Source organism: Lactuca saligna, chromosome 5 (genome assembly GCF_052625555.1).
Source record: "Lactuca saligna cultivar CGN05327 chromosome 5, ASM5262555v1, whole genome shotgun sequence".
In the NCBI taxonomy this organism is placed as follows: domain Eukaryota; kingdom Viridiplantae; phylum Streptophyta; class Magnoliopsida; order Asterales; family Asteraceae; genus Lactuca; species Lactuca saligna.
In genome coordinates this window covers 256,558,585-256,572,633 of record NC_136421.1, presented here as the reverse complement: position 1 = coordinate 256,572,633, position 14,049 = coordinate 256,558,585, and the positions used below count along the sequence as shown (strand labels likewise).

At 43.0% G+C, this 14,049-nt stretch overlaps 1 protein-coding gene across 1 annotated transcript; it reads left to right on the top strand.

The window, feature by feature from the left end:
- The first annotated feature begins 328 nt into the window (after positions 1-328).
- LOC144997510 (ethylene-responsive transcription factor ERF025-like) lies at positions 329-1,143 on the top strand. The gene has a single exon (XM_078957413.1). It carries the CDS (start codon positions 333-335, stop codon positions 864-866), a length of 534 nt encoding a protein of 177 aa, XP_078813539.1. The 5' UTR covers positions 329-332; the 3' UTR covers positions 867-1,143.
- Positions 1,144-14,049: the final 12,906 nt, after the last annotated feature.

The window sequence follows — 14,049 nt, the reverse complement described above, 5'->3', positions numbered from 1 at the left end:
CCGACAATTATTTCAAACATATTTTAGTATGATTGGTGGGTACTATATAAATAATATATAATGCTTTCATCAACATCGAATAAGATGTTTATTTTTATAATAAAAGGTGTTATTAGTACTACTAGAGGTTGTAGTTGAGATCTTTTAGAAAAACATTCTTCTTTTGCAAAGTTTTGTCGTTTCTATAAAAACGGCGTCCGCGAACTCGCCACGCTCCGAATATGTTTTCAGTTAATAAATTCACGGCAGCCACTTGCCGATGGACCGACCGCCACCAGAATCTATAAAACCCGGTTCCTCGAACCCAAACATGCACCGAAGCATAAGATTGCATGGCTAACCATCGACGCCCCAACTCCTCCGTTTTCCAGCAGCATACTTCTCAATCCACCACACCTGGTGGCTCCTCCGGTCGCCACCCAGTTTACCGTGGTATCCGTTTGCGAGCTGGAAAATGGGTTTCTGAAATCCGTGAACCGAACCAGACCACGCGCATATGGCTTGGCACGTATGCGACACCGGAAATGGCAGCAGCTGCTTACGACGTGGCTGCATTGGCACTCAAAGGTAGGAATGCAGTTCTAAACTTTCCAGACTCTGTTATTTCAAGTACACTACCAGAGTGTCCGACTGCTGATGACATCCGTGCAGCAGCTGCGAGAGCAGCTGCCACTCGAGCACCAGGATATGAAACTGGTGGTGGAAGCATGACGTCAGCCCCTCCTGGTGGATATATGGACGATGAACCCAATCTGTTGTCTGACATGGCGGAGGGAATGCTGTTAAGTCCACCGAGGATGGATTCCAGTCCACCACCTGATGATGGAACAGATCAATCCGGTGGAGGCAATCTATGGAATTATTAAAAGCAATAAGCTTGCTAATAAGTAACAACCGGTATGCATAAAATATTGATCGTAATGTTTTCAGACTTTGCTTTGTGTTGTTTTCGTGTGCCTTTTTTTTCTTTTATATAATTTCTAAAAGCTTCCGTACGCTGGCTACAAAAAGAGCCATGAAGGTGTTGGGAGTATTCTGGTTAAATGTAACGTGCGAGTGATGTATTTTTATCTTAGTTTTTCAAAGCTTGTAAGTAAATAACATATACGACCTATTGGTTGTGACTGTTATGTTATAATAAATACCGGTTGATTTGAAGTCTTTTTTTATCGTTACCTTAATTTACATTTTATGTTAGTTAATCATGCAAGTTTTAGTATGATGGTTCACTTTAATTTGTTGACATAATTATCGGTTAATTAAAAATTTTGTGAAACATTGTGCTAATCATTGTATTTAGGATATTGATTTGTACACAATACATAAAAATTTATGTTTTATATGATTATACTGTATAATTGTATAAAACACAATTTGTTGTATATTGCTAAATATTAAGGTTTGTTGAAAGAAATTATGTTTTTGTGGAATTTGAGCGTTATGAACATTATTCAATAAAGAGAGATAGATATCTATGCAATTATGTTTTTACATGGTTTGATCCAATCCGTAAAACATGTTACACCAAAATTTAAAAAATCTTTTTTTGATCGTATTTGGAATTACAGAAAATGTGGCAAAAATAGCAAGGGACGATCACTCCATCAGAAAGGATTTTCATGCAATTCCTTTTAGAGTTTCAATAACGCTGCTTTGACGATACATGCCTTACCAATTTGGTGTTTTGTACAAAAAATAATTACCAAGGTCGGCTTTTATGACTTTATGTTAATAGCCCTTCATCGAAAATGACCAACTATTTTAACTTTTAAAAACATGACCTCTTTGTTGGAATGGGTAAATCTGGACACTTTTGATTAACTTTATGTCTTATTAATTTACTTTTTCTAATGGTGGACAAAGTGGTGGCAAATCGTTGGCGGGCTCAAACGGTACCACTGGCTACACGATGTACAACCAATTTAAATAAGCCACGTGCTAGGTAACCGGTATGTAATCTCTCTCTCTCTCTCTCTCTCTCTCTCTCTCTCTCTCTCTCTCTCTCTCTCTCTCTCTCTCTCTCTCTCTCTCTCTCTCTCTCTCTCTCTCTCTCTCTCTCTCTCTCTCTCTTGACTGTTGATATTGAGATTGTCAAATTTTGTTTTTTAGTTCATTTTACCTGGTATAAATACAACTTTCTATTCTTTGAAAAACCACATATTTTCTTTCATTTCAGTCCAATTCTCTCCAATTACATTCGATTTCTTCGATTCCAAGCAAATTTCATTTGAAATGGATTCTACTGTAGCCAATTCCAAAGATCCAAACAATTGTCTTGCATACTTGCCACCTTTTTTTTTGCGCGTTTGTGTTGGCGTGCTACTTATGTAAGTTTTCCTCTATACATCATAAGGCGTGTGTTAACTTTTGATATCTGTTTACATGGTCTTGCTTACGTACCATATTTTTTATGTGCGTTTGTGTTCGTATTTTGACGGTGTGTCCTCTTACAGCTATTTGATGATATGTTTATGTGTATCCATCTATACAGAATGTCATCTTATTCGATGATATGTATATCAAGTTCTTCAAAAAATCTGGAACATACCAACGATCAATTTTTTTTTTTTTTTTTTTTTTTTTTTTTTTTTATTTATTTATTTATTTTTTTTATAACCATTTCATCATACATCTTGATTTGCAACAGTTACCGCCCTTAATATACACAAATTCCTTCATTACCCATATTCATTGGGTCATTTTACTCTTTACAAGATTCTAAATTATAGAGATTATAGGTCACATATGTTTAAAAGACTCCGTTACTATTTTGATTATACATTTTTGGTATCATTTAAACTTCACCAAAGAACACACATGTATTTAACTATTCTATTAATGCAATGGATGTTGTTGCTTGTTTTACTATTATGCATTGTTATGATACTATACATGATGTCCTCCACCCCCGAATGTTTCCGCCAATTCCGTTTAGGGGTGTGACAGGATTGCCCTAGGGGTTATATGTAGTTACGTAGGATTGCCTGAGTACTCTTGATCTAGAATTTCTTGCATGATTCTTTTTTGTGTGTGGCTATTGAGTTGGATCTCTTATTTAAGTGTCTATCTCATCTTTGCTTACATATAACTATGTATTCCATAGATCTTTACCAATCGTAGTGTAGTAATGTATGAGGTCGGGTATGAGGTAGTGATTTGTTAGAAAGGTAGACTAGGGAAGATAGTTGTATGTGCTTATTTAATTATTTGATTAGTTAATTGTTTAATATGTTGACATATTGTCGTAGGGTGGGTTGAGGTGGTCCTGCTTTGTGCTATAGGCTAACAAGTCATAATATGAGGGCAGGTAAGGCATTCTAGTATTATGTTGTAGGCTCGGGAGCAAGCCAGTCATGAGCTATGGGTCTGGGGAGGGACAATCCAGTCTTATATTGTTGGCTTACGGGAAATCCAGTCTTTGTGTTGTGGGCCCAAGGGCAATCCTGTCACACCCCCAAACCGGAACGGAGGAAACGTTCGGGTGTGGAGGACGTCATGTATTGCATCACAACAATTGTATCATAGTAATCAAAGTGAACACAACCATTCCAATATAATATGAATATTTACATCTTGTTTGATACAAACTTTGTATACATCAAAAGTATAATAAGTAAAAGACGTGTCTCTATATGCTTCGTCTTCTCAAAATGCTGCAGGAGTTCCTGTATACTATCATCCTGAGAATACAAGCGATTTTGAAATCGTATGTAACACCCAAAGTTTGGAAGGCCAAGAAAAGAAAGAAAACCTTAATTTTAAGGGAGACTCGACGAGTCCAAGGATGAACTCGGCGAGTCCGAGTGGGATCCGGGTCGAGGAGTAAGTGACCGACTCGGCGAGTCGGCCAAGGGGACTCGGCGAGTCTGGTCTGTGCGAGGAAAACCCTAAAATCAGGACTTGGAGCCTATTTAAACGTCTCATTCTCTCCCCTAGGGCTCCTTTACTGCCCCTTTCACCCAGAACATCGAACCCTAAGCCCCATTGTTGCTCATTCAAGCTTCCAAGACATTTGTGGGGTGATTTGAAGGAAGAAGAAGAACGAGAATCATTGGAGCTTCAAGGATTGGCCTTGGATCCGAAGATTGGAGAAGTTTTCTGAGTTATTGAAGGTATTAAGTCGTTCTCTCCTTTAGATCTAGTATGGTTGCGAGTTTTGGGGGTTTTTTAGCCATGATTAGTTACCTCTTTTGAGTTAGAAGCCAGATCTGAGGTTGCTACTTCAGATCTAAGCTCATTATGGTCTTGAGAAGCAGAAAGTAGCAGCCCTTGAGTTGATTATGGAGCCTCTTTACCTTAAACCCTAGTTTATGGTGTATTTTGCTTAGATCTCCTTCTTTACACGTAAAGTTTGTAAATTTACGTGAGAAATTGGCTTGGGAAGGGTAGATCTACAGTTTGGAGTCCATGCATGACTCAAAAGCCCTCTGCATGTATAGGGATTTGAATGGACTCGGCGAGTAGCATGAAGGTGAGGAGTAACTCGACAAGTGGGATGAACAGCTCATCGAGTCAGATGAAGATTGCCTTGTACTCGGTGAGTCAGGTTGCGAAACCCCAAACCCTTCGAGTTGAGACTCGAATCAGTGAGATGGGTGGAGACTCGGTGAGTTGGACAGGTCAGGACTCAGAAATCGGTAGACTCGGCGGGTTATAGATTGACTCGGCGAGTCGAGACGCGAAAGGAAGGACTCTGAATATATGAACTTGACGAGTCAGTAGGGTGACTCGGCGAGTAGGGTTGACCTGGAAGGTTGACCTTGACCAGGACTTTGACTTGGACCAGGGTTGACTTGGTTATCTTTCGGGGGTCAGTTAGACTCAGTGTTGCTTTGATATTGGTAGTTCGAGGAGCAAGGGGAGTAGGAGTTTAGTGAGTTGTCGGGCAGAAGCTAGTGAGATCATCAGCAAGTTCAGCCAGTGCAGGTGAGTTTCCCTTTGTGTGAATGGGTCTAAGGCCACAATGTCGGCCCATGTAGTTATGAGTAGAAGACCCAGGGGTTAGCCCTAGGCACAATATGCCAGTATGATTTTCAGGACGAGGTCCCTTAATAGCGGGTGGGTGCCCAAGGATTTGTTTATATGATAGTCTATACTTGTTGTCTGTATGATACATGTATGTGCCTGGTAGGGAGGTGAGTATGGGCGAGGTATCGTATCTCACCAATAGCAGAGTGTGGATGGTGTTCCACATCTCATTAGTAGCAGAACAGGGGTGAGGCCCAAGCTAGAGAAGGAGTGAGAGTGGGCTGGGCCCGTACCTCACTATCAGTAGGAGCATGGACGGGGTTCCATGACTCATCAGTATCAGGACAAGGGAGAGGCCCAGGATAGGCGAGGCCTTAGGACAGGATCAGTCATATGAGTTTAACTTATGTGTTGTGATATGTTATATGATATTATTAATTGGCGGGTGAGGCCCGGTGATATGTGTATGTGTTATTATTTGTTGGCGGGCGGGGCCCTGTGACAGGCGAGGCCTAAGTAAAACAAATTTGTATCCGAGCAGGGATCGAAGCCAGGCGGGGCCTGGAGCGGCGGGGCCATTGTAGCGGGTGAGGCCCGAGGTAGGGGTGAGGCCCAAGATAGCGGGCGTGGCCTAGTATGTGCAGTATGTGGTTATGCATGGTATGTGGTAGGGTGGGGAACTCACTAAGCTTCGTGCTTACAGTTTTCAGTCTTGGTTTCAGGTACTTCCGGTAGCGGAGGGAAGAGCTCGGGGTGATCGCATGGCACACACCATAGATTAGACAACCTGGGAATGTTTACTCTGATAATGAACCTGTGTTTTGAAAACTTATACTCAGACTATGTTTTGGAATGGTGACTTTGCTTAAAGTAATGTTTTATTAAAAGAAATTTTTGGTCTTAAATTTTGGGTCGTTACATCATATCAGCATAAAGCTAGTGAGTTCATAAGAATGTTTCGTAGTAAAACCCAATGTTATCAAGTTCTGAAAATGTATGCATGTTTCCCAACAAAAATCTAATATTTTCTAACATGTTTGTTTGTTACCGTTTGAATGGTATGTTTGAAAACCATGGCTACCACTAGTATGTAGTGTATGTTCTATTTGAAAACTCTGGCTACCACCAGTATGTATAGTATGTTTTGTTTGAAAACCCTGGATACCATCAGTATGTATAGTATGTTCTGTTTGGAAACCCTAGCTACCACCAGTATGTAGAGTATGTTCTGTTTGAAAACCCTGGCTACCACCAGTATGTATAGTAGTTTTAATACATAAAACAAAACTATTGAAGAATGAATATCTCGTAAACAAAGGTTAGTTTATACTATTGTGAGTTCGTCTAACCATGCTAATATGACAGATGACCTCCCCGACATTTCTTCAGGCGTTGTATGATATGATATTTGTCACCCCAGGCTTGCCTTCGTAATTGTAGCTAGCAGTTTAGGTGTGGGATTGTCAGTCCCAATAGATCTATTCACAAATCTCACTCTCTCCCTTCAGGAGACTCTGCCTTTACTAAGTGTAGAGGATTTAACCAGTACCCCAAAGGGTACAATGAAGATATGTATCACAATCATGTATTACCTAGTTTACGTGTTGTTCTGTGTCGTGTTCTCATAATTGAAGCCATTTTCTTACTTGATAGAGTATAAATAATTATACTTAAACAATTACTTAGTGTTATACTCTTGTTATTCGAACGTAGTGATGAATATCATAAACTAAATCTGCCGTAGTTTATATGTTTGTTCAAGCAAGTAGTTTGTATCGGGTAAAACTGGTAATGAATTCCCCAAACTATACCTATTATAGTTTGACTGAAATGTTTTGTTTGTGAATTGTTCTGAAAACTATTCAATTATGTCTAGAAAACATCCCTTATGCGCCACATAATACAAAAGGGATAAAATATCTATATGTTGTATGGAAATCATTGTATGAATTGCATAAGTTTTAAACTGTTTGAAATCCTTTCTGATATTAGTTCACAAAATCATTTGTGTTTGTCTTATATTCCCCTTGAAAACATATAGAATCCATAAAAGTGTAGGGGTATGAACTCACTGTTTGATGTGTGATTCGAATGTAAGGTTGATATGAATGTCGAGTGTCAAGTGAAGTCTCGAATATAAACGGATCCTATTTAACATATATTAGCACATATATGTATTAGATTGGGGTAAACCATAACTGATTGTGAGAGGAAACCAACTTAAGGACTAGGAAACATTTAAAACTAAGTGTTAGAATCAAATGTGATTGAAGAGGGAAGTTTGCGGCCACACAAGGTGTGTACGACCATGGGTTTGCGGCCCAATGGGGTTTACAGACCAAGAGTGTACGACCCATGGGTTTACGGCCTATAGGTGTATGGCCAAGGAGTTTTTGGTTGTACACTCTTGATGAAGTGTGCATTTGAGGTGTTTTAAGGTCCTTTCTATCCTCCCAGGAGTGTTGTAACGACCTAATTTTCATGTCCAAAAATTTCGTTTTTAAAACATTACTTTAGAAAACGTTAATAATTAAAAACATTGTTTGATCAAACTACATCACAACGTAAACCATCTCTAAAAGCCAAATCATACAACCAATCGAAATATCAGATTATAAATCCTAGACAAATCTAATAGATGCGGAAACCAGTGTGTGTGCATGATGTGCCGCTACCGTGCCAGCTCCTTCCCCTTTAATGAAGAGGTACCTGAAACCAAAACTGTAAACTGTAAGCACAAAGCTTAGTGAGTTCCCCCATCGTACCACATACCATACAATACATAACATACATACTGCCAGGCTATTCTGGGGTGCCTGACTACCCGGTACGGCCATTCTGGGGTGCCGACTACCCATGCGGCCATTCTGGGGTGCCGTCCTACCCGTGTCAAGCCATTCTTGGGCGCTGACCTACCCATGTCGAGCTATTATGGGGTGCTGACTACCCTTCGGTCCTAACAACCAAACTTCGGGGACTATTTCACCCCTACTACTACCATCACATATATCATAACACAAACATAATATCAGACATATCTAGGGTGTCTGACTACCCTTCGGTCCTAACAACCGAACTCTACTACTATCATATACAACATAGCATGCTAGCATATAACATATCAAGTAGTAGCAAACCTAGATGATATCACAAAGACAATCATCTATCATACATCTCCTACTGGTAGGCCGGCATTGTGGCCTTAGACCCACCGCTACTGGAAGGCAACTCACCTCGGAGTAGCTGTTGATCTGATCGGGAACTGACTGTCTACTGCTGTTGCTGCTGCTCCGGAAATCCTCCGACTGTAATTCCCACAACATACTCAATCAAATACTGCTAACTGACCTTTGGGTAAAAAGACCATTTTACCCCTGATCATGCCCTAAGTCAAAGTCAGAGTCAACTTTCAGTTGACCCGACTCGCCGAGTTGGCTCGCCAACTCGCCAAGTCCCTGTCCAATCTACTGACCTGGATTCTGTTTCTACTCGTCGAGTTAGGCGTTGACTCGACGAGTTCTCCATCCAAACTGATCTTCAAGTCCTTCATCCTACTCACCGAGTTGTATGAACAACTCGGCGAGTTCATCTTCATCCGATGAACACTTATGCTGCGACTCGCCGAGTTGTATGAACAACTCGCCGAGTCTGATCTTGATCTAAGGAGATTGCCTTGAACTCGCCGAGTCTGGGCATCGACTCTCCGAGTTCCATTATGGGTGAGTTTTGGCTTCCAACTCACCGAGTCCACCCTGGACTCACTACACAACTCGACACAGCTAAAAGGGGACAATTTCGGAGACTCACGACTAGACTCGCCGAGTCAGATGAGTGACTCGCCGATTCAGCTTCATGCAAGAGCCATATATGCGATTTTGCTCGAATCTAGTCCATGCCATTCATAGATCTGGGTTCCTAGAGCATGAATAACACGTAAAGTTTCCAACTTTACGTGTAAATGTTCATCCATAAGGGTTTTAGGGTTCAAAATGCACCAAAGGAGTAGATCTAAGGTCTTCATGCAACATGGGTCCATAAAGGTAGTAGATCTGAGCTCCTGGAGCTCAACCATGCCTAGATCTAGAGGCCAATCAACTTATTACGAAATATAATGCACATACAAGCTTGGGGAAGGGCTCAAGGAAGACTTTAATGGGGTTATGAGCATAGAGACAGGGGGAAAACGAGTTTTACCTCAAAGAAATCACTAAGAGAACACTAAGATGCTTGGCTTCCTTCCCTTCTTCTTGATCTACTCCACTTCCTTCTCAAAATCTTCAAGAACACACACTAAAATGCCTCAAACTCACAAGAACAAGAGCTAGAATGTATGGAGAGCTTCTGGGGGTGAATGGGGTGGAGTTGGGGTGCAAATGGTTGTTTAAATATGGTGCAAACCCTTGGAAATTAGGGTTTCATCAGACAACGCAGACTCGTCGAGTCCATAATATGGACTCGTCGAGTCACCATCTTAACCGCGCCCCAAAGTCTCATCTCTACTCGGCGAGTCGGGCCTCCAACTCGCCGAGTCCACGGCCAAAAACATAAAGTACTTAGGCAAAACTCATGTACCAGGAACCAGGTGCTATGAATCTCCCCCACTTATTTTAGACTTCGTCCTTGAAGTCTGCCGCTCGATCCTGAAACAGCTCGGGGTAATGCTCCATCATCTCTTCTACTGGCTCCCAAGTCCACTCCGAACCCTTGCGGTGCTGCCATTGCACCTTCACTAGTTCCACCCTCTTGTTCCTCAAATCCTTCGACTTCCTGTCGAGGATTGCGACTCGGCGCTCAATGTAATTCAGGCTGTCATCAACCTGAATATCCTCCAACGCCAATACTGCTGAATCATCCACTAAGCACTTCTGCAGCTGAGAGACATGGAAAGTGTTGTGGATTTGGCTGAGCTCGACCGACAGATCCAATCTATATGTCACCTTGCCCACTCGGGCTACAACCCTGAACGGTCCGATAAATCTCGGGCCCAACTTGCCCCGCTTCCCGAATTGAATGAAGCCTTTCCAAGGCGACACCTTCAGGAGAACCATATCCCCGACTTGGAACTCCAAGTCAGATCGACGCTTGTCGGCGTAACTTTTCTGCCGACTCTGAGCAGTCTGAAGCCTGCTCCGAACCTACTGGATCCTCTCGGTCGTCTCGAGCACCACCTCGATGCTCCCCATGACCCTCTGGCCAACTTCACCCCAGCATATCGGGGTCCTGCACCTCTGTCCGCACAACATCTCGAATGGGGGACGGTCAATACTTGCGTGGTAGCTGTTGTTGTATGAGAACTCAGCCAAGGGAAGATAGGTATCCCAGCTACCACCGAAATCTAACACACATGCCCGTAACATATCCTCCAAAGTCTGGATGGTCCGCTCGCTCTGACCATCCATCTGCGGGTGAAAGGCGGTGCTAAAATGCAAAAGAGTGCCCAACTCATCATGAAACTTCTTCCAAAATCTAGAAGTGAATCACACATCTCAGTCTGATATCACTGACACTGGCACCCCGTGTCACGCTATTATCTCCCTGATGTAGATATCGGCCAACTTTTCGGCCGAGATGCTCTCCTAGATCGAAATAAAATAGGCGCTCTTGGTCAATCGATCCACGATGACCCAAATCGAATCTACTCTATGCGCAGTCCTGAGAAGCTTTGTGATAAAATCCATTGTGATGTCTTCCCATTTCCACAACGGGATGTCCAACGGCTGCATCTTCCCATGCGGTCTCTGATGTTCGGCCTTGACCTTCCTGCAGGTCAAGCACCGCTCGACGTACCATGCCACATCCCTCTTCATGCAGGGCCACCAATAATCTAGACGAAGATCCCTATACATCTTCGTCGCCCCGGGATGAATAGAGAATCAGGACTTGTGCGCCTCCTCCATCAAGATCTGGCGCACGCCTCCGTGATACGGCACCTACACCCTGCGGTGTAGTGTCAATAGTCCTCGGCTATCATAATCAAAGGAGGAAACCTGACCCACCACACGCTCGCTCTTCCGATGTTCCTCCTTGATAGCCTCCTGTTGAGCCTTCTGAATCTGCTCCAACAGGGGAGTCACTACAGTCATCCTCATGCAAATATCCCTGATCGGCGCCGCCTTGCGGCTAAGCGCATCGGCCACCACGTTGGCCTTTCCCGGGTGGTAAAGGATCTCACAATCATAATCCTTCACCACGTCCAACCACCGACACTGCCTCATGTTCATATTCGGCTGATCCATGAGGTACCTCAAACTCTTGTGGTCTGTGTAAATGGTACACTGAACCCTGTATAGGTAATGCAGCCAAATCTTGAGAGCGAAAACCACCGCCCCCAACTCCAAATCATGTGTCGGGTAGTTCGCCTCATGAGGCTTGAGCTGCCTCGAAGCGTAGGCAATGACATGCCCCCTCTGCACCAGTACCGCGCCCAACCCTGAAATAGACGCGTCACAATAAACCACAAAATCCTCTACGCCCTTTGGCAGGGCTAAGATCGGCGCATCGCACAATCTCTGTCTCGGTGTCTTAAACGCTGCCTGCTGCTTGGGTCCCCACCGAAAGACTATGGCTTTCTTCGTCAGCCGTGTTAGGGGTACGACTATCTTGGAGAAATCCTAAATGAACCTCCGATAATAGCCTGCCAATCCTAGGAAACTCCGAATCTTAGATGGAGACTTCGGAACCTCCCATCTCATCACGGCATCGACCATGGCCGGATCGACTAGAATCCCGTTCTGGTTGACAAGGTGTCCGAGAAATTGCACCTCGCGTAACCAAAACTCACACTTGGAGAACTTGGCATACAATTATAACTTCTTGAGATCAAGGTTCATCTTATCCGAACTTGGGTGAATGGAGTATCTGGTCCTGTGAGCCTCGTTCATGATAACCTCTCTGTAAGCACCAAACATTGGGGTCCAGTTCCGGTTTGTGAAATAATAGACTCCATCTCCCTTGATCTCTAAGTTTTTCTCCATTCCTCTCAAAGCTTCATCCGACTTGTTTTCTAGCTTTAAGGCTTCCAGCTGAGCCTCTCAGATTTGTGTGGATAATTGAGAATGGATGGTCATGGTTAGTGTTTTCACTCTACGACCTGAGTACTCTTTACGGTTGAGGGCATCTGCCACCACATTGGCCTTGCTGGGATGGTAGCATATTTCGCACTCGTAATCACTTAGTAGCTCTACCCATCACCTTTGCCTCATGTTCAACTCTTTCTGATCGAAGATATGTTGTAGGCTCTTCTGATCGGTAAATACGGTGTACTTGGTTCCATAGAGATAATGTCTCCATATCTTCAATGTGAAGACCACTGCTTCCAAATCCAGGTCGTGAGTTGTATAATTGACTTCTTGTGCTTTCAGCTGTCTTGAGGCATAAGCAATAACCTTTCCTCACTACATGAGTACACAACTTAGGCCCTGATTAGATGCATTGTAGTAGACAACGAAGTCCTACGTCCCTTCGGGAAGAGGCATGATAGGTGCACTGCATAGGGCCTGCTTCAATGTTAGGAACACATTGTCTTGCTTTTCACTCCAACTAAAGGGTATACCTTTCTGAGTTGGGGTGGGTAGAGGCTTCGCAATCCTGGAGAAATTTTGGATAAACCTGCATTAATAGCCAGCGAGGCCCAAGAATTGACGGATTTATGTGGGCGTCTTCAGTGCCGACCAATTTTCTATCGCTTTAATTTTGGAAGGATCCATGTGTATGCCTTCCTGTCTTACGATGTGTTCAAGGAAAATTACTTTTTGGATCTAGAATTCGCACTTAGAGAATTTCTCATATAGCTTCTCCGCCCTTAGAGTTTCTAGCACTAATCTCAAGTGTTTACTATGATCTTCCTCGCTTCGGGAATAGACAAGTATATCATCAACGAACACGATCACAAACTTTTCTAGGAAAGGGCGGCACACCCGATTCATCAGATCCATGAATATCGTCGGTGCGTTGGTCAGACCAAAGGGCATTACTACAAACTCATAGTGACCATATCGAGTCTGAAATACTGTTTTAGGAACATCACTCTCATGGACTCGTAGCTGATGGTACCCTAATCTTAGGTCTATTTTTTGTGAAGTAGCTAGTTCCTTGAAGTTAATTGAAAAGGTTGTTGATTCGGGGTAAGGGATAACGGTTTTTGATGGTAAGCTTGTTCAATTCATGATAATCAATGCACATCCGAAAATATCCATCCTTCTGTTCCACAAATAAGACCGCGACTCCCCAAGGTGAGGAACTCAATCTGATGAATCCCTTGTTAAGGAGCTCATTGAGCTGGCTGGATAACTCCTGCATATTTGCTGGCGCTAGACGATATGGGGATTTAGCTATGGAGGTAGCTCCGGGGATTAAGTCGATTCGGAACTCGACTTGGCGCTTGGGAGGGATTCCCGGAAGCTCTTCAGGAAAGACATCAGGAAAGTTGCAGACTTCGGAGATGCTCTCGAGGTCTTTAACTTCCTGTTTCTCATTAATCACATGAGCTAGGAATGCATGGCACTCCTTTTCAGATACTTTTGAGCTTTGATGCACGAGATGATACGAAGGTTTGAACTGAGTTTATCACCATAAATTATGAGGGCTTCACTAGATGGTAGGTTGAGACGGATGGATTTTTCATAACATAGGATATCAGCACGATTGGGGCTTAACCAATCTATGTCGATGATGATGTCGAATCTCTTTATAGAAACTGGCATAAGGTCGATGGGAAAGGAATGGTCGTTTAGGGTAAGGGTACAACCTATGAATATGTTGTTAGTGCTCTATTTCGCTTCGTTAGCCATATCGACGGTAAATGTTTTGGTTAAAGGTTGGGATTTACATTTGAGTAGGTGTTTGAACGCATGACTATCAAATTTTGTCTCCGCACTAGAATCGAAGAGAATGCATGCATAAGAGTTGTCAAGGAGGAACGTACCCGTAACAATGGTGGGATATGCAATTACCTCCTCCTGACCCATTGCTAACACTCTCTCATTGTTCCCAGTTGTTGTTGCCTTGAGGCAAATTCTCTTGTAGTGCCCGACCTCTCTACAGCCATAATAGGCTTGACCAATACCTGCACCAGAAGCCTGA